The 26,104-nt window shown below is 39.3% G+C and overlaps 1 protein-coding gene across 1 annotated transcript; it reads left to right on the top strand.

Moving 5' to 3' along the window:
- The first annotated feature begins 8,619 nt into the window (after positions 1-8,619).
- On the top strand, positions 8,620-25,770 carry OVCH2 (ovochymase 2). The gene is made up of 20 exons (XM_010078618.1): positions 8,620-8,710; positions 10,495-10,604; positions 11,267-11,358; positions 12,182-12,354; positions 13,373-13,468; positions 13,836-13,987; positions 14,624-14,819; positions 16,319-16,342; positions 17,717-17,807; positions 17,916-18,049; positions 18,464-18,604; positions 19,581-19,711; positions 20,107-20,200; positions 21,034-21,174; positions 21,714-21,785; positions 22,451-22,637; positions 24,145-24,214; positions 24,777-24,972; positions 25,081-25,232; positions 25,564-25,770. Exons 1-20 carry the CDS (start codon positions 8,620-8,622, stop codon positions 25,768-25,770), a joined length of 2,550 nt encoding a protein of 849 aa, XP_010076920.1.
- Positions 25,771-26,104: the final 334 nt, after the last annotated feature.

Here is a 26,104-nt window from a genome sequence, read left to right as displayed (position 1 = left end):
TTCCGTAGTAAACTCTGGGTCTGCAGCCTGAAGCCCTTCACAGTGGAACTTGGCAAACAGGCCAGGGCTGGTTTTGCTGCTATTGATCTCAACTGCAGCAGCACAAACTGAAAGAGCAAAGGAGTCTTTTGGGGGCTTTGAAACAGATATTTATGGAAAAAACCAACTCTTTCCAAGGATTCTTGTGCACACATACACACTTAACATTTTGTTAGGAAAGAAGATTTTTCTGATTAAAGAACAATTAAAGAACAATTTTTCCCTGAGAGGGAAAAATGTCTAAACAGTCAAACAACCCAGCTCAGCTGCTGTTTGAGGGTGGCAAATTAAAGCTACACTGCAGAAGGTGGTTTGATACCCAACAAACTTTAATTCTAAAAGCACCTTTTTTTTTTTTTTTTTTTTTTTACTTCAAGAATCATAATTGTTCTGTAGTAGAGAAGTTTACACTCGCAGAGACTGCAGTGCTTGCTGGGATGTTTGGGTGCCAATAGCAGTCTAACTATGGCAAAATGGAGCTTCCTCTGGTCTCAGTTCTGCTGACAAGAAGTTAAGATTATTAGCTGTAGCTGAGCTTGGAATTTTAGATATTGAAGTTTCTGGGTATCCAAATGGTCAGAAACATATGTGTAAAATGTGAAACAGAAGAGTGTTATTTCAGAGGTTCTGAATTGATTTTGTGTTTTTCTTTTCTTCTCCTGTGTTTAAGTTAATTTAGCCATTCTGCTATTCTGACCTTTTGACCACTCATGTAATGTTAATTGAGAGATGAAATACTGGTTTTGTTTATTTTGCCACTTAATAGAATTTCATACAGAAAAACAGGTATTTCAGGGTGAGGAATCAGTGAGGGTAACAACAACAACAAAAAATCTCAACTTTAAGAAGTTTTAAGACAAAGTGTACCCAAATTCTGTTGTCAATGTTTTTCCACATTTGTGAAGTCTAGACAGTTACTTTGTGCGTGTAAATCTAAGAAGTAGGAGAACCTTGGCTAAACACAGTTCACAAGTGATGAAGGCTATGAAAGCAGAGAAAATAGGACTGTAACCAGAAGCTTTGTGTGTTCACGTGTTCAATCCTGATCCATAGGATAGGCTTTGTGGCACTGCAGTGTAAAACTTTAATTTATCTGGTGTTTGAAAAATGACTTGCACTGAACACACCTATTAAGTAACCACTGGTTTCTTGCATGATTTTTTCCTTCCTGTAACAATTGGAGAATACTTGAGTTATTAACTCTTCATAGTACTAAATTTGGCATCCTTCCTGCAAGTTAAGAGGATTGCAGGTAGAAATACAGTTCAGAAAGAAAACGGCTCTGTTCATCTTGGTGGACAAAAGCAGGCAGAAGATGTGGAAGCTGCTAAACCGAAGGAGTTGCCTGTTGGTAAGATCTTCTTGAATGTCAGTGGCAGTGCTTCCCTTGGCTTGTGATGTTAACCATGTGAAACCACAGGATGTGCCTCACTGGAGTTTGCTGTACCTGGGTTGCAGATTTATCTGTCCTACCCCATTTCCTTCCATCCGTCTGTCTGTCCATACACACATGTAACATTTGAGCTTTTTATGTTGGGGCTTTTTTGCATGAAAAGATAGCAAAACCTACAGTTTACCCTGACCTCTGCCCTAGAGAAGGTAGAGAGTTCCTAAATGATTAATTAGTGATGCAACCCCATGCATATTGCGTTAGGGCAAGGAACAGTGCAGCAAGTGATGTGTACTAATACAAAATAAACCAGCACAGGGTGGCACAAAAGTACAGGATTCTGCAGTATTTGTGAACTGCTGTGTTCTGAGGGCTTGACACAGCACTTTCCTAGATAAAAAGGGTTTCATTGTGTAGAAGTTGTGAAAGAAACACTGCTATTCAGTGTGTTTCAGCTGTTTATCTGTAGGGAGTTAGTATTTGCTGTCTAGGTGGTTTTTGAGAGATTTTTGGTGGGTTGGTTTTTTGGGGTTTTTTTGGTGGGGTTTTTTGTTTGTTTTTTAGAACTGGCCAGAGATCTTGCATGATAAGCACAGTGCTGCTCACAAATATGTGACCAACCCGCATGGCAATGAAGTCTTAAATCAAGCATGTACAGAATTTGTAGGTGGTTTAGTTCTGTCTCCTGTTTACATCAACTTAAGAATAAAGCTTGTTCATTTGAATTTAACACTGTCTGTATTGCTTGAATTTACATCTTCTTGAGCCACAAATAAATGTACTGATAAGTCTCCTAGTGCCACGTACCACTATCTTAGAAAAACTCTCTTGACGAAAGAGAGCTGATGTTAAACTTGCCTGCTTACCTTAGGTGGACTTCACTGCAGTTGTTCTGAGTGGAAAGAATTTATCAGTTTCAACTAATGCTGATTGTGTGGAATATCGTTCATCTGCTGACGAAAGGCAAAAGCCACTTCCTGTCTTTGAGTGTGATGCGGTTTCTGTACTGTTCTGTGATGTTCATTAAAGGCCTCCAATGTTTGACTGTATTGCTGCAAGAGAATTGATCAGTGCCATAGTTCAGTTTTCTACCTGCTGAGGTTTCACATCAGCCCTGGAACTCCTTTAAATTCATTTTCTTAAGCTATGAAGACCCTATCATGAGCATTTTGTTGCAATGTGCTGTTTGGAGCTTCCTCTGGCCTGTCATTGCAGATGTGATAGGAGTAGCCTAAACCCTCAGACTCTGGCAACTTTACCAAATTTTGCTGAGACAGTTGAAATTTATCCCTTCCAAAGCAAGACATCTGAAGGAATAGCTATACATCCATGTCTCTTCTTCACAGTATGCATGAACACATTACTTATGTACAACAGTGAGTTTTTAGCTTATTTAGCTCCATTATTTAGCTTTTTTGCTTTGGTTCTTCTCGCCTCTTCTCATCACATTTATTTTTGCAAAGACTTCAGTTGTGTTTGCACATTCAAAGTACTGAATATTTTATGAGGCAGACTTCTCATTTCCTGCTTATTATTTGGAACTACATCTACCATTGCAGAGATGGTGAATGCCCTCAGTTTCAGTAGAAAAGTTTTCTACGTCCCCTTTTTCATCCTATTGTGTGGTATTTACTGTAGCACAGTGTATTTCCCTAAAGGAGAGATCTAGTAGTTTCATTGCTGGCTGGTAATACCTAAGCAGTGAGTCCCCCTTGGCAGAAGATAAGGACCTGGGAAGTGAAAGGACCTGGGGACAAATCTGCTTGCTAAGTCTAGCAGGAGGATAGTTATGAAAGTGAGAAAATAGGCATGTTAATTCAATTTGAGAATTCTAAGCTGCCTAAATCTTAAACCTGATGATTTTGTATCAGTGCATATACCTGTGCTAGGATGAATCCTACTCTAGGTTTGCTATGGGTCAGAAAGGGTTTGCAAATTACTGTCCCTTGTACACTTAACATTGAGAGTGAGTTACACAACTGGAAAGGCCATACAAAAATCGTGCAGCATGGTCTGTGCTGACTGTGTGTCACCGTTATTCATAATGAGGTTCCTTATCGTGATTAGATAATATCACAGATATCTTGGTTTTCCTTAAGCTTTCTCTGCAATCATTAAAACAGTTTAAAATTTATTTCTGCAAAGTCTCTTAAGAGGATTATGAACTAGACTTTCTGATATGTCTTTAGATATGTCACTGGGTTTGAATGAGGCAGTACAGCGGGGAAACAATTTGTTTTTATTTCAACAGTTACTTGCATGACTCCACTATACCAGGCACTATCAAACTGTCAGGTGGAGATCAACTACCTCTGTGAGAGAAATGGTGTTGCTCTGCCATCTTATGGTAGAGCTGAAAACAGAATACAACACTTGCTACTTTAGTTTCCGTGAAGATTACTCTATGTGTATTAATGCGGAGCAGCTATAAGAATAAATGTGAACGCACTTGATTCTGCTGTTGACTGTATTTTAATTATAAATAAAGGAAATATCCCATCGTTGTTCAGTAATCCTGTTTGGCTTAGCTTTCCCCACGTCTCTGAAATTGTTTTCTTTCTGGGCTTGGGCTGACTTTGCTTCTGCTTTCCCCACTTGCAGTACTCCAGTAGTATGAGGAGCAGAGAGAAGACCAAGTTCTGTTTTGAACTTAGTTGTAGATTTCCTCTCTTGCTCTCTTTTTCTCTGTCTCTATTTCCATATTTAAAGGTGGGGACTGTAAATCTTGCAATCTTTCACAAAGAAACCCAAAACTCGCTACCCCAATTTCAGCCTGGAAGATACCCCCAAAGATTTTTAAATCCACCTTTCTACAGTTCTGGCACAATATAAATAGCTCTACAAGCATGCTATTCTGTCACTGTTTTTTCTTTTCTGGCTTGACCTCTCAGTCCAAACCAGTAGCTGAGGGCTATGAAGCTGCTCTCTGATTCACCCTTTGGTGGTTTGCATTTTCCACTGGGTCCTGAAAATAAGTTATTTAGCCATGGAGACCAAGCCTGGCCAAGAGCAAACAGACCGTGGTTTTGTGCCAGTTTTCTGTAACAGTAGAAGCTGGTCTCCGTTGACTGATCAAGAGCAAATATATGGATTACTTTTGGACTTCCTTCTCCTGGACCTTTAAGCTAGCCTGACAAATCATTCATCTCTGATCACTACCCTTTGGACTTGGTTCCATCTCTTTGTAAGGCAGTGGTACGCCCTGTGAAACGGGCTACGCAAGGGTACCAAGAGTTTTGGACTTCCAGTGCTGAACTTTGCAGGCACAGGGAGCGCTGTCCTTCTGTGTCCCGTTCTTGACGTGATGTGAAGTACAGACACTACTGGCAGTGCAGCCATGCTAACATACACAATACATTTTTATCTGCAGTATGTATCTGAAAATGCATGGAAGAGTTCACTGCTGTTTGCCTGAGATGGCATATTTAGGTATTTAGAGCATATTCTTTAAGCACTGTAAAACTGTAAATGTTTTTAATGTCTGATTTTAACATGGAAAAAGGTATTTGCTGTACTTGCCAAAAATCAAGTAATCTGTTGAATTTAATGTGGGCCATGTGTCTGTTATGCGTCAGTTTAATAAGAGATGTGCAGTTGATGTTGCGTTTTCCTCCAAAGTTGTGCTTCTTTTTTGCACAGGAGCCTCTAATAGATCTTGATGCATATCCAAAAGCCTGAATTAAAGACTGAATGTTCTGGGAAACAGTGTCTTGGGGGGTTTCTGTGGGCTTTTATTCCAAGTACTCTTTTGAACATTCTTGCCATTGTATACTTTGTTCTGTGCCCTGACAGGTCAACTGAAGAATTTAGGAGGATGTAGCAAGTTGTAGTAAAAACATTATCAAAAGCCAGCCTTTCTGGTTTTACTGCTCCCTCTAAGTCCTTACTTTAGTTAATTAGAAGCAATAAAACATAACTAAATGTCTCTCTGTGAGCCAAGAACGCTGGCCCTTTCAGTTATGTGGAGGGCTGTAATGGGAACAAAGTGGTAGCAGGTGAGGAAATGTTAAAAGCATGAAGTTCTCAGAATCTCAGTTCATCAGCATCCAAGGGAATCTGATCTATTAGTCTGACTAATGCTTGGGAGGATGTGGAGTGGACGTAAGTTGTGCAGGGGTGGTAGCAACTCTCCTATTTGACCTATGGAGTTACTAGGCGACTGTATCTTTTAACTTCTGCTATGCTGCTAAAGGTCTAAAAAGATACTTTGCCCTTTCAGGGATCTTCACACCTTAAGAAGAGGGACTTCATAGTCCCCAGAGCATGATAGCTAAAACTTAAATATTGCAGAACATCTAGTTGAGACATGTTTACTAACCAGAACCAGACAGAAGGTCGTTAGAAAGGTTGTAACAGAACTGAAAACTCTGTGTCTGTTTTTAGGACAATACTGTGTCTAAGACCCACTTTGGCTGAAGTTTTGTGATTGCTTTAGGTATTTTAAATTCTAAGCGGAGGCTGCAATCAAAATGAATGAACTGATCTGTCTGGTGCATGCATTCATTCCTCTCCCTTTGCATTGGCACTAGCATTCATTTTTTGAGTAACAGATTTGATCAAGAAGCCAATCCAGCTATAAAAGCAAATCTAGCTACGTAAAAAAAGAAGAGTATTCAGCTCTCCATGCAGCTGGGTCTGGCACAAGGGGAATAGCAGCAACAGGCACTTCCATGGGAGATGGGGCACATCTTGGTAGCAGCCTCAGTTTGGGTTGGTTTAAAGCTATCATGAACCTACAAGCACTGTGAGAACATACTTCAGTGTTCTGGATCACTTGTGAAGCCTTTGCTTGTGTTTTTTTCAACAGTTACTGTTTGTTCTTGGTTTAGTAGCAATCAATCGTCAGCACTGTTTTTATTAATAGGTGGAAATTAAATAGGATTACAGTGATACTGGCTTAAAACTTTTGTCTCTGACCTTTTTATAAATATTTATTTGCTTAATTTTTAGACAAAATTTTTTGCTTCCCCAAATATGTCCCTGTGACTGAAAAATCATGGATATGAATCTTTCTGGAAAATTAATTGGTAGCTTTATGAGCATTATTACTGCTATTTGCAGTGTTTACCCAAACCTAGCTATAATCCTAAACTATAAAAGTAGCTTAACTAGGATTCATGTGGGAATGTTGAGATGAAATTCTGTGGTTTGGTTGTGGATTTGTTTCAGGTTTTTTTAAACGCAATGAGCTGTGTTTTAAAGGGTCACTGATCACATCCAAACCATTTGCAAGGTCACTTGCAACCCGAGGTTACATCCAACCCGACAAAACTCCCTCAAATTTAAATGGATCTTTTCTACATAAAGCAACTTTTCTAGGAAGAATAGAAAATGGGTTTTTATGACTTGCAGTCTGGCCATCTCGGTGGTCCACTAACCTTCACCAAAAAGCAGCCTGCGTTCCCTCCCATCAGCCCTTGACCCTCTTTAAAAACACCTCAAAGCCAGAAGAACAGAGCAACCATTCTGGAAGGTTTTGGTAATGAATGTTATCTATATTCTTTGCTTTCTCTTGGTCTTAAATTTATTTGTGTCTGTGTGTGGGTTTTTTTTAATAATCTGATAGGAAGAAGCAGCTGTATATATATTTCTACAGCATCAAGCATATCTTTGGGAGTAAAATGCTTGTAAATCAAATGCACAGCAAAAGAAGGGACAGGCCAGACTGACCAACATTGATCAGTGCTGTTATTTTGGGACTAGGGACTGGTTCTACCCGCTAAAACATGGATCATGCCTAGACTTCAAGCACGTGGTCATTTTGGACACTTGGTGATGTAATGGCTTTGATTTGTCTTACTACAAAGCTACAGGTCGCTAACAGGATGCGAAGCCAGCTCTGCATTGAGATTCATGACACGTGTGGATGGAGATCAAGTTGTAAGATGTGACCTTTGCCTTTCTTTGAGGAGCAATGCTGGCAGCGCTGCCTGCCAACGCCGTGGGTTGGGAGCTGTAGCAGCTATGCAGTGGGGGAAGTGGGTAAAGTCGTTAGTACCTCTGTCTGCACACAGGATGCAGATAACTGCTTCAGGAGGTTAAATAGGTAGCAAAAAAGGAGAACAAAGAACAGTAGGACAAGAAAGCGTGCACTTCTGTTTTGCCATCCCAGACAAGGAGCAGGTTGTACGGAACGTGCCCTTCTATGCTTTTTCTTTCCAACCTCTTTGGCTGCTGCACAGTAAGTGTTGCCTCTCTGTCATAAATTTGAAATGAGCTGATTGTTTATTCATTTTCCAGTGGACTGGATGTTTCTATTTCTCATTGGTGATGTGACAGATGTGGTTTGCACATGTGTTTGTTGCTTATAACTGCAGAGATTGTTCTTGCTTTATATTGTCCTGTTGGACGGAGACCGCTGCTGTATGTGGAACTGATCTTGGGGGTTTGGGGTTTTTGTTTTGTCCCTGCAAAATACAAAGGAATTAATGAAGGAAAGCAGCCTTCAAAGTTTTTGATTAGAGCTGGAATGATGTGTTCCTTATTTAGGATTTGAATAGCCTTCTAAGAGACTTGCACTTACATTGCTATTAAAAGTGGAGCTTAGCCACCAAAGTGATTTGGAACTGGCACTGTTGGTTGCAGCAATACTGAAATATTGTTAAAAACCTGAGCCCTGTCCTTAGTTGCCTCTAAAAAATGGGATGTAAACACTGCTTTTTTGAAAAAAATTACACTTTGATGCAGAGAGCTATCTTTGTCTCATACAACACTGAGCATGCTGCCAACAAAATGATAAACTTCTGGTGTGCCTCAGGTCTGTGAAATTGGCCAAATGGAAAGTGTGCAGGAAATATAAATCATTGCCTCTTCAAGAGCTGTAGAATTTGTGAGGGCAAATAGCAGCTGACATTCTGTTCATGTGTGTTCTACTTCGATGCGTAGATCAGCCAGGGTAAGTGTTGCTAGCAAAGCAAGCAGTGTTAACTTCGTTTTGTCATTTTGCCTGGAAAAAAAATTTTATGAGGATTTTAGCTAGTATTTTACAGCAAGGATTTCAGTAATGGCATATAAAAGAATCATGCCCCATTAAATTTGGAAAACTTACTTGTGCAGGTAAGTGCTTTATGACTGGATTAATGAGTAACTTCTACTTCAGTTAGTTGCAGTTCTCGTGCAGTGTAGTATTTGGGCTTCTCTTTCCGTATAAAAACTCTCCTTGTTTTCACTTGGTCATTTAGCACACCAAGATGCGCATTGCCTCCCGTATGCTGCAGTTACTCCTGACAGGGATAGTTTGTATTACCGAGCTTTGTGCTGTACCATCCAGTCTTCAGAAAGGTAGGATGAAAATTTCACATCTAGCTTTAACAGCTTTCTAAGTACTAATGTATTTGTTCCTAGGCAGCGACAAGCATGGGGGGTCAGTGCTGAAATAAAGAAGCTGCACTAGTTTCACCCCTTGAGTTTTTGACCCTAAGACCGCATAGACCTAGACACAAGGTAGCATTAGAATAATTGGCTAAGTTTTAATTCTTTTCTTTTGTTCCAATCCCAGTCTGTAAGTGAAAGTTACCTTTTAATGAGTAATTCCTATGAAACTTTTGTCTGGCGGAATGCCACTCCTCACCGGTCTCTGCTTGGATATTGAGCCGTTGACCACAACTCTCTGAGTGCAACCATCCAGCCAATTCCTTATCCATTGAGTCATCCATCCGTCAAATCCATGTCCATAAATCCATTTAGAGACAAGGATGTCGTGCAGGGAAGTTTCAAATGCTTTGCACAAGTCCAGGTAGATGACATAAGTTGCTCTTCCCTTATCCACCAACCTGTAACCCCATCATAGAAGGCCACTAAGTTTGTCAGGCACAATTTGCTGTTAGTGAAGCTGTGTTGGCTGTCAGCAATCACCTCCTCACTGTATCTTTGCCCATGGGAAAAAGGTGGGTTCAGTGAGACAGGAAAGAATGGAAAAAAAAAATCAGATAAGTGAACTGGATCACTTCTATATAAAGCCTTTTTTAAAAAGCTAGGTTAAGTAGCATTGTGTCAGCATTATTGTGACACTGTAATCACTTGCATCAGCCATGCTAATCCTGAGGATGCTTGCAAAACCCTTTTTATAGGTGTTGTAAGCTGCATTTTACAGTTTGGAGGATTCCACGTTTCCCGGGCGGTGTAGACAAGTATTGATCCTCCATCCTTTGAATACAGCGTATCTACCAGAAAAAACACAAAATGTTCCAAGTTCACGAATGCAAAATTTTTCCCAACGTAGTGTTTAACAGAATTTGTAGTAAAATATCTTAGAGATGTGTTTGGCTTCAATGAGTTTCCATACAGCTTTAAAAAAAAAAAAAAAAAAATTGTGGCTGCTACTGGGTTTGGGAAGTGCACTACAAAGAATTCCTGTGTTACAGTGTGCTGCTTGTCAGATTTGGTTGCTTTGCTTCTATCTTTCTTAAAATACCACCAAATCAGGAGGTATCACCACAAATATTTGTCTCTATAAATATGCTTCTTTACAAGTACATACATATTATAAGCTTCGCTTAGCCATAGTAGATGATAATAACAGTGAGTTAAGAAGTTAGCCCAGTAATAGATGTTCTGAAGAAATTCAGCCACTGTTGTTGGTCATCAAGTCCTGTATGGTGCACATTTTAACCCTGTTCGTCCAAAATATTTTAAGTACAAATGCTGTATGTAAAGAGATTTCTGAAAGCAATGATGAAACAGTGATGTAGTCCCAGAATAATTGCTTGAAAGAGAATCTTGACAATCAAAAGGTTCAAGTAAGTATGAACCTAACAAGAACATTAAAAAATATATACACGGACACACATCTTCTTATGGAAGGCAAAATTTAATATTTGTGATAGAATTGAACCAAAAAGTGCTCATTTGGAGAACATACGCAAAATAAATTACATTGCCTTTTTCTTAGCCCCATTTAGCCTTAGTCTGGGCAGTTTGTATCAGGAATTGTAAGATATTGTTCCTGTCATGGCAGAACTGGATCTCTGTGTGAGGTCATGCCATCCAATTCAATATTACTAAAAAACAGAAAAAACTTAAATCCAGGCTAAATCCTTCCTTCTTTTTCCCTCTTTACTCCTCAGATCCCAAGTGTGGGCAGAAAGTTCAAGAGACAAAACCGTGGAGTTACCTTAACCTTTTCACTCGGATTGTTGGGGGAAACCAGGTGAAACAAGGCTCACATCCATGGCAGGTTTGCACAAGCAAATGTGGTTTTATCTTCAGAACAAAGTCCTGGCTTTTCATAGAAATGACAAAAGAAGAGAACAGGTGTATTTTGTGCTTACTGACACTTACGGTCTATTGTTGAGCTCCACTTTGCTTTTATGAAAAGCAGTGAAGCAGGAGGAGAGGACATGGAACCTCTTCTGCTCTCTGAGAAACCTTTGCTTATCATTTATTATGTTATCATTATTTCTGAAAGAGCATCTGTAGATCTGTCTGTTGTAAAGAGGCAGGAGTGAAACTGCTCAGAAATGGAAGGACGCTGAAGGACACCATCCCCAGCCCCTGACTGTTGCCAGGCATCATGGATCTGCAGTGCTCCCAGTGACCTGCAAAGGAAAAAACTTAACTAGTAACCTTTACAGCGTGCCCAGTACCTTAGTGGCTTGGCATTTAGTTACATGTATGTTGCTTTTATCGAGGTACCAAGTCACGGTGAGGTTTGGGATCACTTACATTCAAGGGCTATAAGAATGCTATGAAAGTGTGTTTGCTTGAAATGCAGCATGCACGTTAGCTATGTGAATCTTTGGAGAATACCTGCATGTACTCTCTCCTTTCTTCCTCAAACGCAATCAGAGCAGATATAAAGATTTTCTTTATTTGATATGCTTTCTTTATGTGATGCAGGTTTCCTTGAAACGAAGGCAAAAGCATTTCTGTGGAGGCACCATTGTTTCTGCTCAGTGGGTGGTCACGGCAGCTCACTGTATCTTAGACAGGTATGGATGGGATATTGCAGGAGCAGCTGCAGGTGCAGAGAAGCCTTGATTGTAAAAGTGTGTGTGTGTGCTGTAGCATTGTTTTGTGGCGGTTACTTGCAGGTGCTACTCTTTCATTTGTAATCAATATTTTCCATGTTTTAACAGAAAGGGAAAAAAACCAAAACCTTTGAACATCTCAAAAAGAATTAAGAATAAAATAAACTTACAGGGATTGGTGGAGACTGATTTTGGAAGTGTAGGGGAAAATCTGTATCTAACTGTAATTATCAGGTGACTGCAATTTTTTTTTCTAGCAATAACAATTGACAGAGTATATTAAATTAAATGGTGAGTGGATATAGTACTGACCTCTTGCATGCTGATGATTTTCAGCCTTAGTGCTAAAAAAACCAAAGAGAGGTCTGTGAATGTTGTATGGAAGGTTTCAGCCCTGATTCTGTGTTGGCTTCACTGAGATTCTAACTCCCTTATAGTTAATACTGAGTCTTCTTGTGATAATGGATCACATGGCATTACAAATTTGATCTGTATCTGGCATTGTATGTGATCACATCGTGGTCAAATTAGCCAATAATTGCAGAGTTTATGTTAATTACAGAAGGACAGGCAATATCTAAAATGGCGTAAAGCCTTTTCATCTCCCAGTTTCTACTGTGGGGCATACACAGCTCGTGCTGACTGTACGTATTAAGTGCTCTAAAATCTGAAGATGAAAGGTATTAGGTATCAGTAATAATAACTTTTCTGTTTAAAAACAACTATATTTTTTCCTTTCATTTTGAAGATTCTGTAGCTGAACTTTTATTTTTCTGTTCTACAGGAACCTGCTCCAGTACTTGACTGTCACTGCAGGAGAGCATGATTTGAGGATCAGGGAAAGTGGTGAACAGACACTCCCTGTTAAGTATGTCATTAAGCATCCAAACTTTGACCCCAGAAGGCCGATGGACTATGACATTGCCCTTCTGAAGCTGGATGGAGCCTTCAACTTCAGTAAGGCCATAGTTATCTGTGATCTTTTTCAGTGGGGGGAGTAAGGCCTTTGTTTCTCTCAGATGAAGTGAAAAGTCTTGAAACTCACTTTAAACCCATTTCCTAGCTGTTAAATTCTAACACTAAAAAGCTCCAGAGTATTTTGCAACTCAAGTGTTTAAAATACTGGAGGTAAGTCAGAAAAATGTATCAGTTGAATTAAAGGGTCTTCTTCAGACTTAATATTCTCTCTTGAAGAAAAAGGTATTGTTCTTTGTATGCAGGAGATTAAAATTTGACCAAATAGGTGTTTATTTTTCATCTAAGGGGTGGGTGGAGATTTCTGCCTCTGATGAACAGTAAAGCTAGCCGAAGGCAGACCAGAACTCAGAGCATACCGCAGTGCTGTCTGTACCTCACTCATACCCCCTCTGCTATTTGTCCTTTTTCCTTTCCTGCAGACTGCAGAAGGGAGTGTGTGGTTGGCTTTGGCAGTGGCAGAGTGGCCCCTCTGGGGGCTGTGAGGGGAAGGGGAAGGTGAGGGAGGACAGCTGTTAATGCCCCTGGCCTGTGAGCCAGCTGTTTCCCAGCTGCATACCAGCTTTGCCTGGGGGTCATGTTTTCTGAAAGGCTGCTTCACACCAGTTTTATGTGATTTTGGGGTGCACAGGAGAGTCTGCCTGACGCCTAGCTCTTCCAAAGGCTCCAGCTCACATCACTGGGCTGCTCTTTCTTTGCTGCCACAAAGGTGAGTGACTACTTTTTCTAATGGTGTTTTTGGATCATGATAGCAGCAAAGTTTAAGCTGAATGGCAAGGCCTGGGCTCTAGTTTGTGCTGCTCAGGGCTTTCTATTTCCATTCTGAAACTCCCCAAAGTAGAGCCACACATAAATTGTCAAATGCCAGATTAATTTTTCTGATTTTTTTTTTCAGAAAAATAACACATTTTAGTTTAAAAAAAAAAAAACTGAGAAAGGAAGCTTTTTGTTGTTGTTCTTTCAAATACTTATCAATAAAATTCATGTCCATGTGTGGCAGGTTCGTCAGTTTTGCCAGCATGTCTTCCTGATCCAGGTGAGAAGTTTGAACCAGGATATATCTGCACTGCTTGTGGTTGGGGCCGTTTAAATGAGAGTAAGCCATTTGAATTTTTCTGTGGCATTCAAGTTCTTCAGTTCTCCTATTTCTGAAGCTAAGAGCTTGATTGCATAGATCATAGACCAGAATAAAACATAAACGGGTCATAAGAAGAAGCCTTTGCTGGCTTCTGTGCCTACCTGTGCATTATCTCTGTTACTACAATATATAGACCTGTATTTCAATTTTGAAACATTTTGGAATTTATTCAAGTAGAACTGCTTATGTACACAAAAGTGGATGTTTATGTAACCATAAAATGGCTTGGAGAAGGTTTGCAGCTCTCTTTTTTTTTTTGTGTATTTGCAGGGACTTTAAGTTTACCTTTCAGCATTTCTTATGGACAATTTTGTTTGCATTTCAGATGGAGTGCTCCCTCAGGTCTTGCATGAAGTCAATCTACCAATCCTAAATAGTAAGGAGTGTTCAAGAGCATTATCAACTTTAAGGAAACCCATCCAAGGTGACACTATAATGTGTGCTGGATTTCCAGATGGAGGAAAAGATGCCTGCCAGGTCAGCTGAACAGAGAGCCTTGTGTACTGACGAGTGTTTCTCAGAAGCACTGTGTGCCTACGTGAATAACCGCACTGGTGAAATGTGATATTTGGAGTCTATTTATTTTGATACGTGAATTCTTTCAAAGGTCCTGTATGGGCCAATGCACTTAATTACATGATTCCATTTTAATTATTGTATACGTTGTATGACAGGTTCCTGAGAGCAATTTTGCAATGTATGCCAATGCAATAGTGCTTAGGACTTTCTAACTTCAGAACACTTGACAAATTAATCAATTAATGTTGCTAAGATCCTAAGGAGGAAAGTAGAAAGCATTGCTTTGGATTAGAGGAAGGAAAGGAAGTGAGACAAAGGTTAAGTGATTGTTCCTTGTCATGAGGGTAAAAAAACCACCCTCCTTGCTCCTTTTTACACGCTAAAACACAACCCCCTCTTGACAATCCTGACTTTAACACAGTGAAAAAGAAGGTGTCCTTCTTCACAGGTTGGTTTTTTTTTTTTTTAATTACTATTCCCTGTGTTGCAGGTTTCTTCATATGGCACAAAAGAGAACTCAATAAACTCTTCCAGGCTTGCTCAGTGGTATGCAGACACTTCTGTAAGCTGTGGGATTTTACTTGTTTTTTGCAGGGAGACTCTGGAGGCCCTCTTTTGTGCCGACGTAAGCATGGTGCCTGGACTCTAGCTGGTGTGATCTCCTGGGGGATGGGATGTGCTCGCAGCTGGATGGGAAATGAGAAGAAGAAACACTATGAAAGAGGATCTCCAGGAATATTCACAGACCTCAGTGCGGTGCTTTCCTGGATTCAAGAGAACATGAGTGCTGGTATGAAGTCTCCACAGTAATGTGTCCCCCTCACTTGTGACAATTCTTCTGTCTTATAATAATATTTCATTTAATTTTATCTTTTTCAATTTTATCTTTATATTTTTCTCATTTTTCCAGGCAAAGTACTATAGCATTTCACAATGACTTTACGCATGTGGTACTGTTTGGCAGTAGCCAAAACAACTGAGAGCACTGTAAATGTTTGCTTCTCTTCTACTTTGCCATCTACTTGGATTATATGTGTGTTGTTGTTTGGTTTTTTTAATTTTAAGAATGGTCCTTTCATTCAGCTAGCCAGTTAGCCTAGTATTTTTGGTTTCAAGTTGAAATTCAACAGTTGAAAGTGTCTGAAATTCCGTATACACCTCTTCGAAGTCACTTGTAATTTTTCTCAGCTAAAACGTGTTGGATCAGACATTTGACTACATGGGGAAAAGTCATGCTCTCTGAAGTGCTTTTGCTTACTCTGCCTAAAAGGCTATATGAGCCCTCTGTGCAGGGGAACAGCATGAAAATTATCCATTGCTTCCAAAGTCATGGAGCTGGAGATATAAATGACAGTTTTTCTAGGGGTGAAATTCACTAAGAGCATTAAGAAACTGAATAATTTCTTCCAGGTTGGGCTATTTTCGTTAAAAGGTATTGGAAATTGTGTTAACATTTACACAGAGAACTGAAAAACTAAGGAGTGGTGCTTAAGAGGTTTTGCTAGTCAATGATAAGAAACAAATTGCAAGGGGGAAAAAAAAATTCCCATTAGAAACCAGCTTCAGCTGGTGATTGAAAAAAGAAACCCTCATAATGTCAGAGAAAAATAAGAAGTGCTTAGCTTCTGAAAAATATTTTGGTTTTCAATTAAAAAAAAAAGAAAAGGGTGAGACATAGTCTTCTCATTAAGTGTTTACTAGTTGGCCTATTTTATTATCAGGAAGAAATAATATGATTAGGTATTGTGGTCATTGAAATGTGTTAGGTCCAATGAAGAGAAAAAGAGATTTGGTGGGTAAAGCAAAAACAAAATTCTCAGTTGCATTGCACTAGGTTTTGTTTGCTCTTTCTTTATACTGTCGCACTGGTGCAAAAGATCTTAACCTGTAATTGCTCTCAGGCTTAATGTCTCTGTGTCCCTGATGTAATGGTAGCAGTTGGATTCTGCTACCCTTACCTGAAATGTATAGTATTTACTCAACAAGGATGTATAAAGAGTGTATTGTGGTGCTCAGACTGAGCAGTGGCCTCTCAATGTATGATTAATTCTAGAAGTGACTACTCCAGAATTGTTTATTCCAAAGTCAGCATTGCCTGAACTTGCAATTTTGTTTTAATTCCAAGCCTAGTTTATTGTAGGCACTGTCTCCAAGTAGCATTTAAATTTACCTCAGTGCTAGCTGTATAAAATTGCCATTTCACATGAATAAAAATAAAACCTACGCTGTGAACATGAAGCCACAGTAATTTATTCTCTTTCTACCCCTTCCTTATCCCTCCTTTATTAGATCTGAAAATGAAAAGCTCCACAGGTGAGTACAGTATATTTTCAGTATCTTCTGTCTTAGATCATAAAAAGACCCCAAAAATTGTCTGATACATAATGTATGAAAGACAAAACATGAAGAAGCTTGACTCATCAAAGCACATTTAAATGTATACTTTAAATATATACTTTTTTCCTCCTGGTTCTGTAAAAAATAATTTACTTAGGTAGGGTTGTACTTGTGTATTGGTGACTTCAAAAAGGAATTTTCCTGAAGACAGCTACATATATAAAGCCATATTTTTATTGAAATGCAAATAGGATTAATGGGAAAAATGTAGAACAGAACCTCAAGCAATGCATGAAATGTAGTTAATGAAGTTGTTTATTAAACATACAGATTCTATGTAGAAAGTACGAAGTGAATTAGTAGTACTTTTGTACAGTCTATGATGAGTCTTCTTGTCTGATGTCTATTTCTATGAATAAAATGCAAAAAAAAAGGCCCCACGAAACCTAACATTGAATGTAACATGTTTTAAAGTTGAGGTCTTACTTTGACTCTGACACGTTTATGTTCTTGTTGGATCCTCTATTCATCTAGGTACAAGTTCACATAAAGATACTACAAACAACTCTTGTGAACTCGATCTTAAAATTTTAATTTTAGTAATCTAGAGTGAGATTTCTCAGATGATAAATGAGTTTTGGGCACAAAGCCAGTTTGCATAGACTTACCGTGACCAGTGACGATTGGGTATTTAAGTGCTGTTTGTGTCTTTTTGAAATTTTTTACTGGTCTTCCTAGGACACTTCAAGTAAAATAATCTTACAAGTACATGACTCCTTAAATTTGTTTTCATATACATGGTTGTTGATTAATGTCTTACCTTGTAAGGGGGGGGGAAAGCAAGAGGAGATAATTTTTGTAAGTAATTGTGTTTCTAGTGACACTGATCTGGAGAGGAAAGCTTCTGGTTCTTCCATTAAAGTGTTTTCAATGCCATATTGTACTGTTGCAAAAATCTCCTGCTGTAACATAGCTAAGGACACTATTGCAAATGGTCTGCAATTAACAGTTTTCCTATGTCCTGAGGCGTGCATTTTTCCTCCCTCAAAAATATTTATACTGAAATCTTTCAGGTTTCTTTAAGGCAAGGGCTGCCATTTTTACAATAAAATATGATAGCACGCTGCCAGTGCTTAATTTTTGCTCCCAAATTATGTGTGTTAAAACTAACTTGCCATAATAAGACTCTGCATCAGTCTGCCAGTAGAAAATACAGCTGAGTAATCTTGTACAGCTGAGCAATCTCGAGTCTCACAATATTCTCTAGACGTTTGAGCTTTTTGGTGTAACAGATGATTGCATGTGTGTCAAACCTGATTAATCCTATTATGTTTTAACTCTATAATGCAGCGTTTTGTAGCATTCAGGATGGCAAACTCCCTGACAGTGAAGGAGAATTAAATTTTCCTGGAAGTCCCAAGCAGTTCTATCAAAACCACCAGTAAGTAGACAAAATACAGTCTTTCCCCAGAAATTGTTCCCAGTACTACTGTGGTTGGTTTTTTTTTTCATTGCAGTTTTGTGAACAGGAACTAATTTGTTGTTCCAGATTGTGTGTATGGACTCTATTTGTACCAGAAGGGAGTTATATATTGCTTCATTTTTCCCACTTTGATATAGAGCCAGAAACATTTTGTGACTATGATTCTTTATCAGTCTATTCAAAAGACAACAGACTCGTTGGTGAGTTGCTGTCCCCTTATTCTTTGAAATAATCTGCCACGCTACTTGTCCATTCTAACTGAAGTACACCCAGTGAGGACATTGCAGTTGATTAATTTTACTTGTGTTTTCATGATGAAAATATTGTGACGTGATCTAAAATAAAAGACAAAGAGGGTGGGAGAGGAAAAGACAGGAAAATGCCTGGTAGGGAACTGTGTCTTCATATGACTTGCTGGTGTCAAGGATTTTCAATTTTTAATAGCGTGCATCTTTTATTTGGGCTAATGGATTAACAGAGAATATAGAGGAATGGATAGGGAATTTCCTTTTCATCCTTAAATTTGTATAGCCAAATACTTAAAATGGTACATGCAAGTATTCTCAAGTGACTAAAGCTTTAAATGGCGATTATTCTCTAATATTGTATTTCAGGGAAATTCTGTGGAGAAGATCTTCCATTACCTGTTTTGATCGGCTCCAACAGTATAAGGCTGAAATTTGTTTCTGACAACAAGGATTATGGAACTGGTTTTTCCATGACCTACAAAGCTCTTCCACCAGATATTCTTCCTGGTAAGTCTATGTCTAGTAATATATCTGTCTGCACTATTGGGTGGTGGCCTGAAAGAACTTTTCAGGAAAAAGTAAATCAGAGGAAGCTACTACAATTTTTCTGTGTGGATGATGTTACGACAAAGGTAAGTGTGCTTAGGCTGCTATGTGACATTGCGGAGAAACTGGGATGCCAGAAAGAGATAGGACAGATGCTGTTGAGAGAAGTTCTCCTTTAACTTTGCCTCTTCTCCATCCACTTTTACAAAATCTTATTTCCTTCCCTACTTCCAGTATGTTTTAAAACTTAATAAGATTAGTCAAATGAGCAGAATTTCCAGATGAAAGCTGCTTTGCTGGTCCCCAGCATGCTTTCCTGCAGGGGCCCTGAGGGAGGCAGCTAATGCTAAGATATACATAGTGGAGAACTGCTTTCAGTTTTGCTGTGCAGAGTGGTTCAGCATCACTAGGGTGCAGCCCTGGGGGCTGTCTGCTGAGTCTGGACAATCCAGTTACAGACAGACATCTGTTGTTCCTGTTTTCTGCAGCTTTTCCAGCTGGTTTCTTTCCTTTGCAGAGTGTAAGGGCAGAGCGTAGGGAGGGATCGCCTCAGACGGGCCTTGCCGCTGCCTAGCCCATCAGGAAGACATAACCGCTGGTTGTGTTTTATGTTTCCACTTTGATTTCCAAAGAAAGCTGGCAAATGTTCTTCTGACACACCTGTGCCCTCCTGTTCTTACCGCGCACAGCGGTACCTGTGTCTGAGTGCACTGCCTGCAGCCAAGGGGGAATGCTATAGCCGTGGGTTGCTCTTCTGCCTGGGAACAGGTTAAAAATTTTCTTTGCATCTTTTTCAAACAGAAAGATTTGGCTTGCTGCTATTGTGCTGTTCTCTTTTGTGAAACCACCACAAGAGTTTTTCTGATTTTTTTTTTTTTTTGTGAATTATTTAATAGGAACACACAGTGACTCCATTTTTGTTTTCCTGGATTTCCAGATTCTGGCTGCAAGTCCTTAGCTGTCCTTTTTGAAGAAGGAGTGTTACAAAGTATGCACTATCCAGAGAGCTACAGCAACATGGCTGAGTGTCAGTGGATTATCTGTGCACCAGAGGACCATGTAATCAAGGTATAACATGAGCTCTTCTTGTATCTACAGAATGGAAGTGGGCACCATTGAGTTAACAAGAAATTATGCAGTTAAGGACAAGCAAGATGAAGCAAGATAAGCTTAAATGCTGCTGCTGTATGCAGTTAAGAGAAATCACTTTCCATCCCAAAAGCTAGATAGGTCTTGATTTCTCTTTTGGGTTATAGTAAAATAGTATTTCCTTGTTTAATTTTATCATGACAGATTCTTCTAGCAAATGTAATATGCTATGTATCACCTGTGAGAGGTCTGAATGTCACAGAAACCAAACCCTAAAGGAATGTTTGAGAATTCTAAAGACCCTGTTATAGATTTTTAAATTTTTTCTGTGTGAATTTAACAACAAAGTTCACTTTTTCATTTTTTATTTAAAGCTTACATACCAGTCTTTTGAAGTTGAAGACAGTGAAGATTGCTCTTATGATGCCGTTACTGTGTATGAAGATGTGGGAAAAGAGGAGGAAATTGGTCAGAATTTTTATTTTTGACATATTTTGAGGATGACCTATTTCTTTTATGACTTTCACTAGACCTGTTTTACTGTCTAAAATAAAGTTTGCTTCTGGAGTCTCAGGTGATGTTATAGGTACTAGTTTCAGTACCTTGAAAAATACTTGCAGGTATTGCTGCTTCTGTTCCACTTACAGAGGCAAAACCACGTTGAACAGAACAGTTTTGAGTATTTAAATTCTATACGAAATGCAGTTCTGAATTCATGTAAGTGAAGAAAAGGACATAACACAATAATTTGTTTTTATAGTAATGATCAGACACAGAAAGCACCCAAGTGGTCTCCTTTTCAGAGTCCAGTTGTTTGTCACTCCACGTGAGCATTCATGTAATTCTTGACACCTTGCTGGAGATTGCCTTGGCTTATATTGAATGGGAGGAAGACCTGTCCCAGTCAACCAATTTTCTCACTTGCCGATGCTGGTGCTTAGATTAGCACGAGCAGATGCTAGTTAGTGCTGAAACACTAACAAGGGGGAATCAAGTTTCCAGTGTGTTCTGTATGTAACAGCAACCTCTGAGGATCAGTGCTGCAATAGTCTCTTGTGAAATAATGCAAGAGGCTCCTTGTTCTTATAATTACTGAACAAGGACAGTCTGACAGGGATAATAGAACAGTCCTTCAGCCTCAGTCTGCTTATCTTTCTCTACTCATCTTTTGTGCATAGTTGTTTTTTACCCTCCTGTGTGAAAGGTGGAATACCCAGAATATGGGGTACCCACTGTTGAAAGAAAGAAGGATGAAAAAGTGCATGTTAATGTGCAGTGAACCTTTGCTTTCTCATCTTTAGCCAAGTCTTGTGGATTTGCCCTACCAGCACCTATTCTAAGCTCCTCTGCTATGATGCTGATTGTCTTTCACTCTGATGAAACAGAGACCTTCGGAGGATTCAGGGCTACTATCTCTTTTGTCCATGTGGCAGGTAATAGAAGTAACTTGGGAGACTGCCCCTTTGAGGCAGCACCTAGGGCTCTTCAGTGAATCTGGCTGTTCAGAATTATTTTGCTCTAGGATATTCTCATCTAATAAATTGTTTCAGTGAAAAAACTGTTTTGTGAACCTATGGAGGCATTTAAAAAAGGACCTATTGAGTGGGTAAAATGAAACAATGAATCTACCCAAAACCTCAGAGTCTTGTTTTGTTTAAGAGTATTTTGGTGCATTTTCAGTAGTTCTGGATGCCCCATCCCTGGAGGGGTTCAAGGCCAGGCTGGATGAGGCTTTGAGCAACCTGGGCTAGCGGGAGGTGTCCCTGCCCATGGCAGGGGGTTGGAACTTGATGATCTTGAAGGTCCTTTCCAACCCAAACCATTCTATGATTAAACGGCACTTTACTCCCATGTGAAGATTTAATAGCACAGATCCCTACTGTAGAAATCTATTCCTTCTAGAAAAATTATAATAAAGGAAATAAAAGTGATTTTGTAATAAAAATATTACTCAAGACAGTCTGCTGTTTTCATTTGCTAGATTTAGATTCGACTAGTGAAGAAGAATTTGAAGGCACAGATATGACTGAAGAAGAAACACAGATTACAAGAGGTAAGCCAACTCAAGTTATATTTTCTTTGTGGGAGTAGGGAGTACCTTTTGAACTACAATTTAAATAGTGTTTTCTCCAAATATTTAACGGATGCAGTCTGAGTTGTCACAGATTTTTTCATTAAGATATTTTGAGGAAATAAAAAGATGAATAGTAACACTTCTATGCGTTGGCTTAAGAATAGCAGAACCTATTTTTTCTCTAGTTTTTCATGTTTCCTTCATCTTGTTAAGTCACTTACAGCAAAGCAATGACATTATTTCAGGTTGTATACCAGTTTACACCTACTTGCTTTGGGAAAAATAATTGCAAAGATTATGGGGTAGCTGAAAATAATAACCAACATTTTAGAACTTCCCTTCTTCCCTTAAGTACTTTATGGAGAATGGGATGAGTCCATATTCATTGTAGGTTTGAGGCTAAAACTTTTGAAGGTAAGCAGTTGCTTTCATCTTGGTGAAATTCCATTTTTGATAAGAACATCTCCCCATACTATTTCTAATCCTTTGGATCCTTTGTAATGAGAGAAGTTGAAAGATTTAGCAAAAAAAGGGGAGGGGGGAAGCCTGAGAATTTTTGGAGTAGCTCTTAAATGGGCTGTTCTTGGCTTCTCCAAGGCGTAACCTCTAAAGACTTCTTGAGACATTAGTGCTTTCTGTTTCAGATGATATTTGTGGAATGCCTTCAAATCAGCCCAGGTTCATCTTCAGTAGGATAATTGGAGGTGAAGAAGCTGTGCCATACTCATGGCCTTGGCAGGCCAGTGTACAAATTTCAGATGAGCATATCTGTGGAGGAGCAGTTCTTGCCAAAGAATGGGTTGTCACAGCTGCTCACTGCTTTAATTCTAAGTAAGTACACTGGGATGAACCATTCCCTGGGAACATCCGTAATTGCACCAGTGTGTTTCTGCAGCGTGGTGGTTCTGCCCAGGCTGGCTGGCACAGTTTCAGTTAGCACCTACTTGCAGCACACGCTGGCGTATGATTCTTTTGCTCCACACGCGTGTACTAGGATCACAGTGGCTACTTAGGAAGCAAGTACCTTACTTCTGTAGGCTTGGTTTTCATTCAGATCAGTTTTCAGAAGAGGTGACAATATGCTAAGTTTCTTGTCATCCGTTACTTACTCTTAGGTAACTGCTTTGTGTTTGGGTCATTTACGGAGCATGTTTTCATCCAGGTAGAATCAACTTATCCAAAAATTCAAAAATTACTGAGTTTGTGTGGATTTTGGAGGACACACAGGAGAGTTTTGTGCACAGGGTTGATGCCATTCACTTATTAAGAATCTATCAATCTGTTAAATCAGATTACATGGAAATTTGTCATCTTTATTCAGAGAAGCTAAAAGGATGCTCTGGGTGAATTTTGGACTCTTTAAAATACTTTCTAAAATGCATTTTTTTTTCATCTCCTAGGCTGAACACTACCTGACTGTTTCAAATTTCAAATTAATCACAAATACATTAATTTAAAATTCACATACCTTGGGTCATTAAAACATTTTTTAAAAATCCCATTGAAATTGCTGTGATAATTAGGTATTTCTGGCCTGATTTCAAATAAAGTTGCAACTACTTGAAAATGAGGGTAAACTTTCAAAAGCCCTGAATGCCAAAGATGCCTAGACATCTGTGTTCTCCATTTCTTTGATTCTCTTCCCCACCACGATAAAAATGGAGATCTGAAATGCAAGTGCTATTTTCAATTTTGGACTTTGTCTTCTGAGTTGCTAAATATTAGTTTGCAAAATTTTATGTTGGGAGCATTGTTGTACTGTGCTGAAGGTACTACTTTAAGAGCCATACGGAGGAGGAATTCTCTATGGCACGTTGCCATCACATCAGAATTTGCATACATGGATAAATGCTTCTACACAACTAATTTCATCAGGGAGTTATGACAGGTTTTCAGGGTGTGAGAGGGATTGGTTAAGAAACCAAAGGGTGAAATGAAATGTTTCTGTTGCATTTCTTTACACAATTTGATGGCTGGTTATCTTTTAGAGGTCACCCATTTTTTCATTGAGGAGGTAGGACCAGCACTGTCCTTGGATGATATGGACCATGCAGACTTTGTGTCCTGTGTCAGGCACCCTCAGTCCTTATAAAAGTGACATTTCTCTCAATTTGCTATGTGTTTGAGAGATCCTACTGCCTCACAGTGAGAACATTTCATACTACCTAGAAGTCAATGGGAAGATTTCTGTGGATTTGTATGGGAGTATGTGTCTCAGGAGTTGCTGGCCTAGGAATATGTAGGGGGCCTAGGAATATGGGTGGGGGAAGTTTTAAGACTCACAGGTTTCAAGAATGCTGTTATACCAGCTTGAGATTTTTTTTTTTTTTTTTTTTAGGGAACTGTACAGAGACTTATGGATGGTGGTAACAGGACTTCATGATCTTGCAGAGCAAGAATACAGACAGGTACTATAAATTCTGCTTAATAATAAAATAGAAATCAATCTTGAAAAATAGTTTTTAATGTAAATGCATGTCCCAAATTGTTCATGGTGCAGCAATCTAACAGCCTGAGTGCTGACCTTAATCTGCATTTACACAAGAGCTTTTGTGACTCTCAGAGAAATTGTATCAACGTGTGCCCTCACCAGTAATGAACTCTGAAGCTTGGTATTCTGGAGGTGGTGTGAGCAGGGAGTGTATTGTCTCTAAATTCCCTGGTGACTATTACCAAGACACAAATTACTGAGGCACAACTTTCCACTTTGCTCAGACTGGACAAATGTATTTCCAAGACCCTTTTCCTATACTTGCTAGATGGAGTTTCCTGCACATTCCCTGATCCAAGTCCAAGAGGTATAATTTTGACTTGTTAGCATAAGAAAGCTGGTAACTTCAGTAACTGCTTTTAAATGTTTTCTCCTTTTAAGGTATCTTGCATAGGGCCTGAAAATTGATAAAACCAAAGTTACTTAGAGACTCAAATTCCCAAGTAATTCAGAAAATGTCAATGTCCTTGCTTTCCTAGAAAAGGTCAGTAAAGCAGTATATTATACACCCAAGTTTTAACAAGACCACTATGGACTCTGATATCGCCTTACTGCAACTGGACAAGCCCTTAGAATTCAACCACTACGTGCGCCCTGTGTGCCTCCCTGCCAAGGAGGAGGTGGTTCAGCCCTCGAGGGTGTGCGTTGTCACAGGATGGGGTGCACGTGAAGGAGGTATGTAGTCTTTGTGATTTTGAAGGTAGAGCATGGGAAGAGTAAAGCTTCTTTCTGGAATCACTAATTCATGCCTCCACTGGTTTCTGGGATGTCTTTTACTTCAAGACAGAGAAAAGGGGAAAAAACTGCATCAGCTGGAAGTCCCCATCCTGATGCTTGACACATGTCAGAGCTATTACATAAATCTTCCCAGTAAAGTGACCCAGAGGATGATCTGTGCTGGATTCCCTCTGGAAGAAGGCAAGGACTCATGCACAGTAAGTTGTACACTTCACCTTTGCCTTCTGACACTTGGGGTATGGCCAGCTGGGTTCTGAAAAGGGGAGTGTTAAAGCATCTCTGAGAGCTGTTTTCTTTCAAACAGGCTGTAGGTGATTTACAGTGAAAGACTCCTTAATAGTAGGTTTTTAATTACTCATATTGCAAAAAGATGTACTTCCCTTGAACAAAGATTATTTCTTTCTCTGCCTTTTAAAAACAGATACCCCCAAGCACATGAGCAGCTGGGACATCTTGCAGCTGAATGGGTATTTTAAAAACACAAGGAGTGATGTTAGCCCATAACAAGATTCCTTTGTCCTTGTGCAGGGTGATTCTGGTGGCCCATTAGTTTGTTCTTCAGAAGATAACTCTGGATTTTACACCCTTCATGGAATCACTAGCTGGGGCTTGGGATGTGGAAGGAAGAACTACCCAGGAGTATACACAAATGTTGGTGTTTTTGTTGACTGGATCAAGCAGAGTGTTAATAACAGTGGTATGTATGAAAAAGAAAACGAAACCAAACACAATTAAATGAGTCCTTCTGCTATTGCTAAATGCTCAATTCCAGGTCTTTTCCAGGGTGCCATATTTATATTTGGGTGTCCACCACTTCCTGGAATCTTGTCTGTTTAATATACCCCTAGCTGAATGCCCCGAAACAGATTAATCTAAATCAGTAGTCACTTTTGAAAATCTTATTTTTTCCAGGTGTATTATTATTCCTCTCTCTATTGCTTTTTTCATGTTGATCAATGTTTTCCTTACTGCTGCTTTGCTGCTTTGTTTCTCAGGGTTGGGAGGAGGTAGGTTGGTGTGAACATGATGACAGCTCAGCCCACTTCAACAAGCTTACAGCCTGCCTTTG

Source organism: Pterocles gutturalis, unplaced genomic scaffold (genome assembly GCF_000699245.1).
Source record: "Pterocles gutturalis isolate BGI_N339 unplaced genomic scaffold, ASM69924v1 scaffold9913, whole genome shotgun sequence".
Lineage (NCBI taxonomy): Eukaryota > Metazoa > Chordata > Aves > Pterocliformes > Pteroclidae > Pterocles > Pterocles gutturalis.
This window is presented reverse-complemented; position numbering and strand designations above follow the sequence as displayed.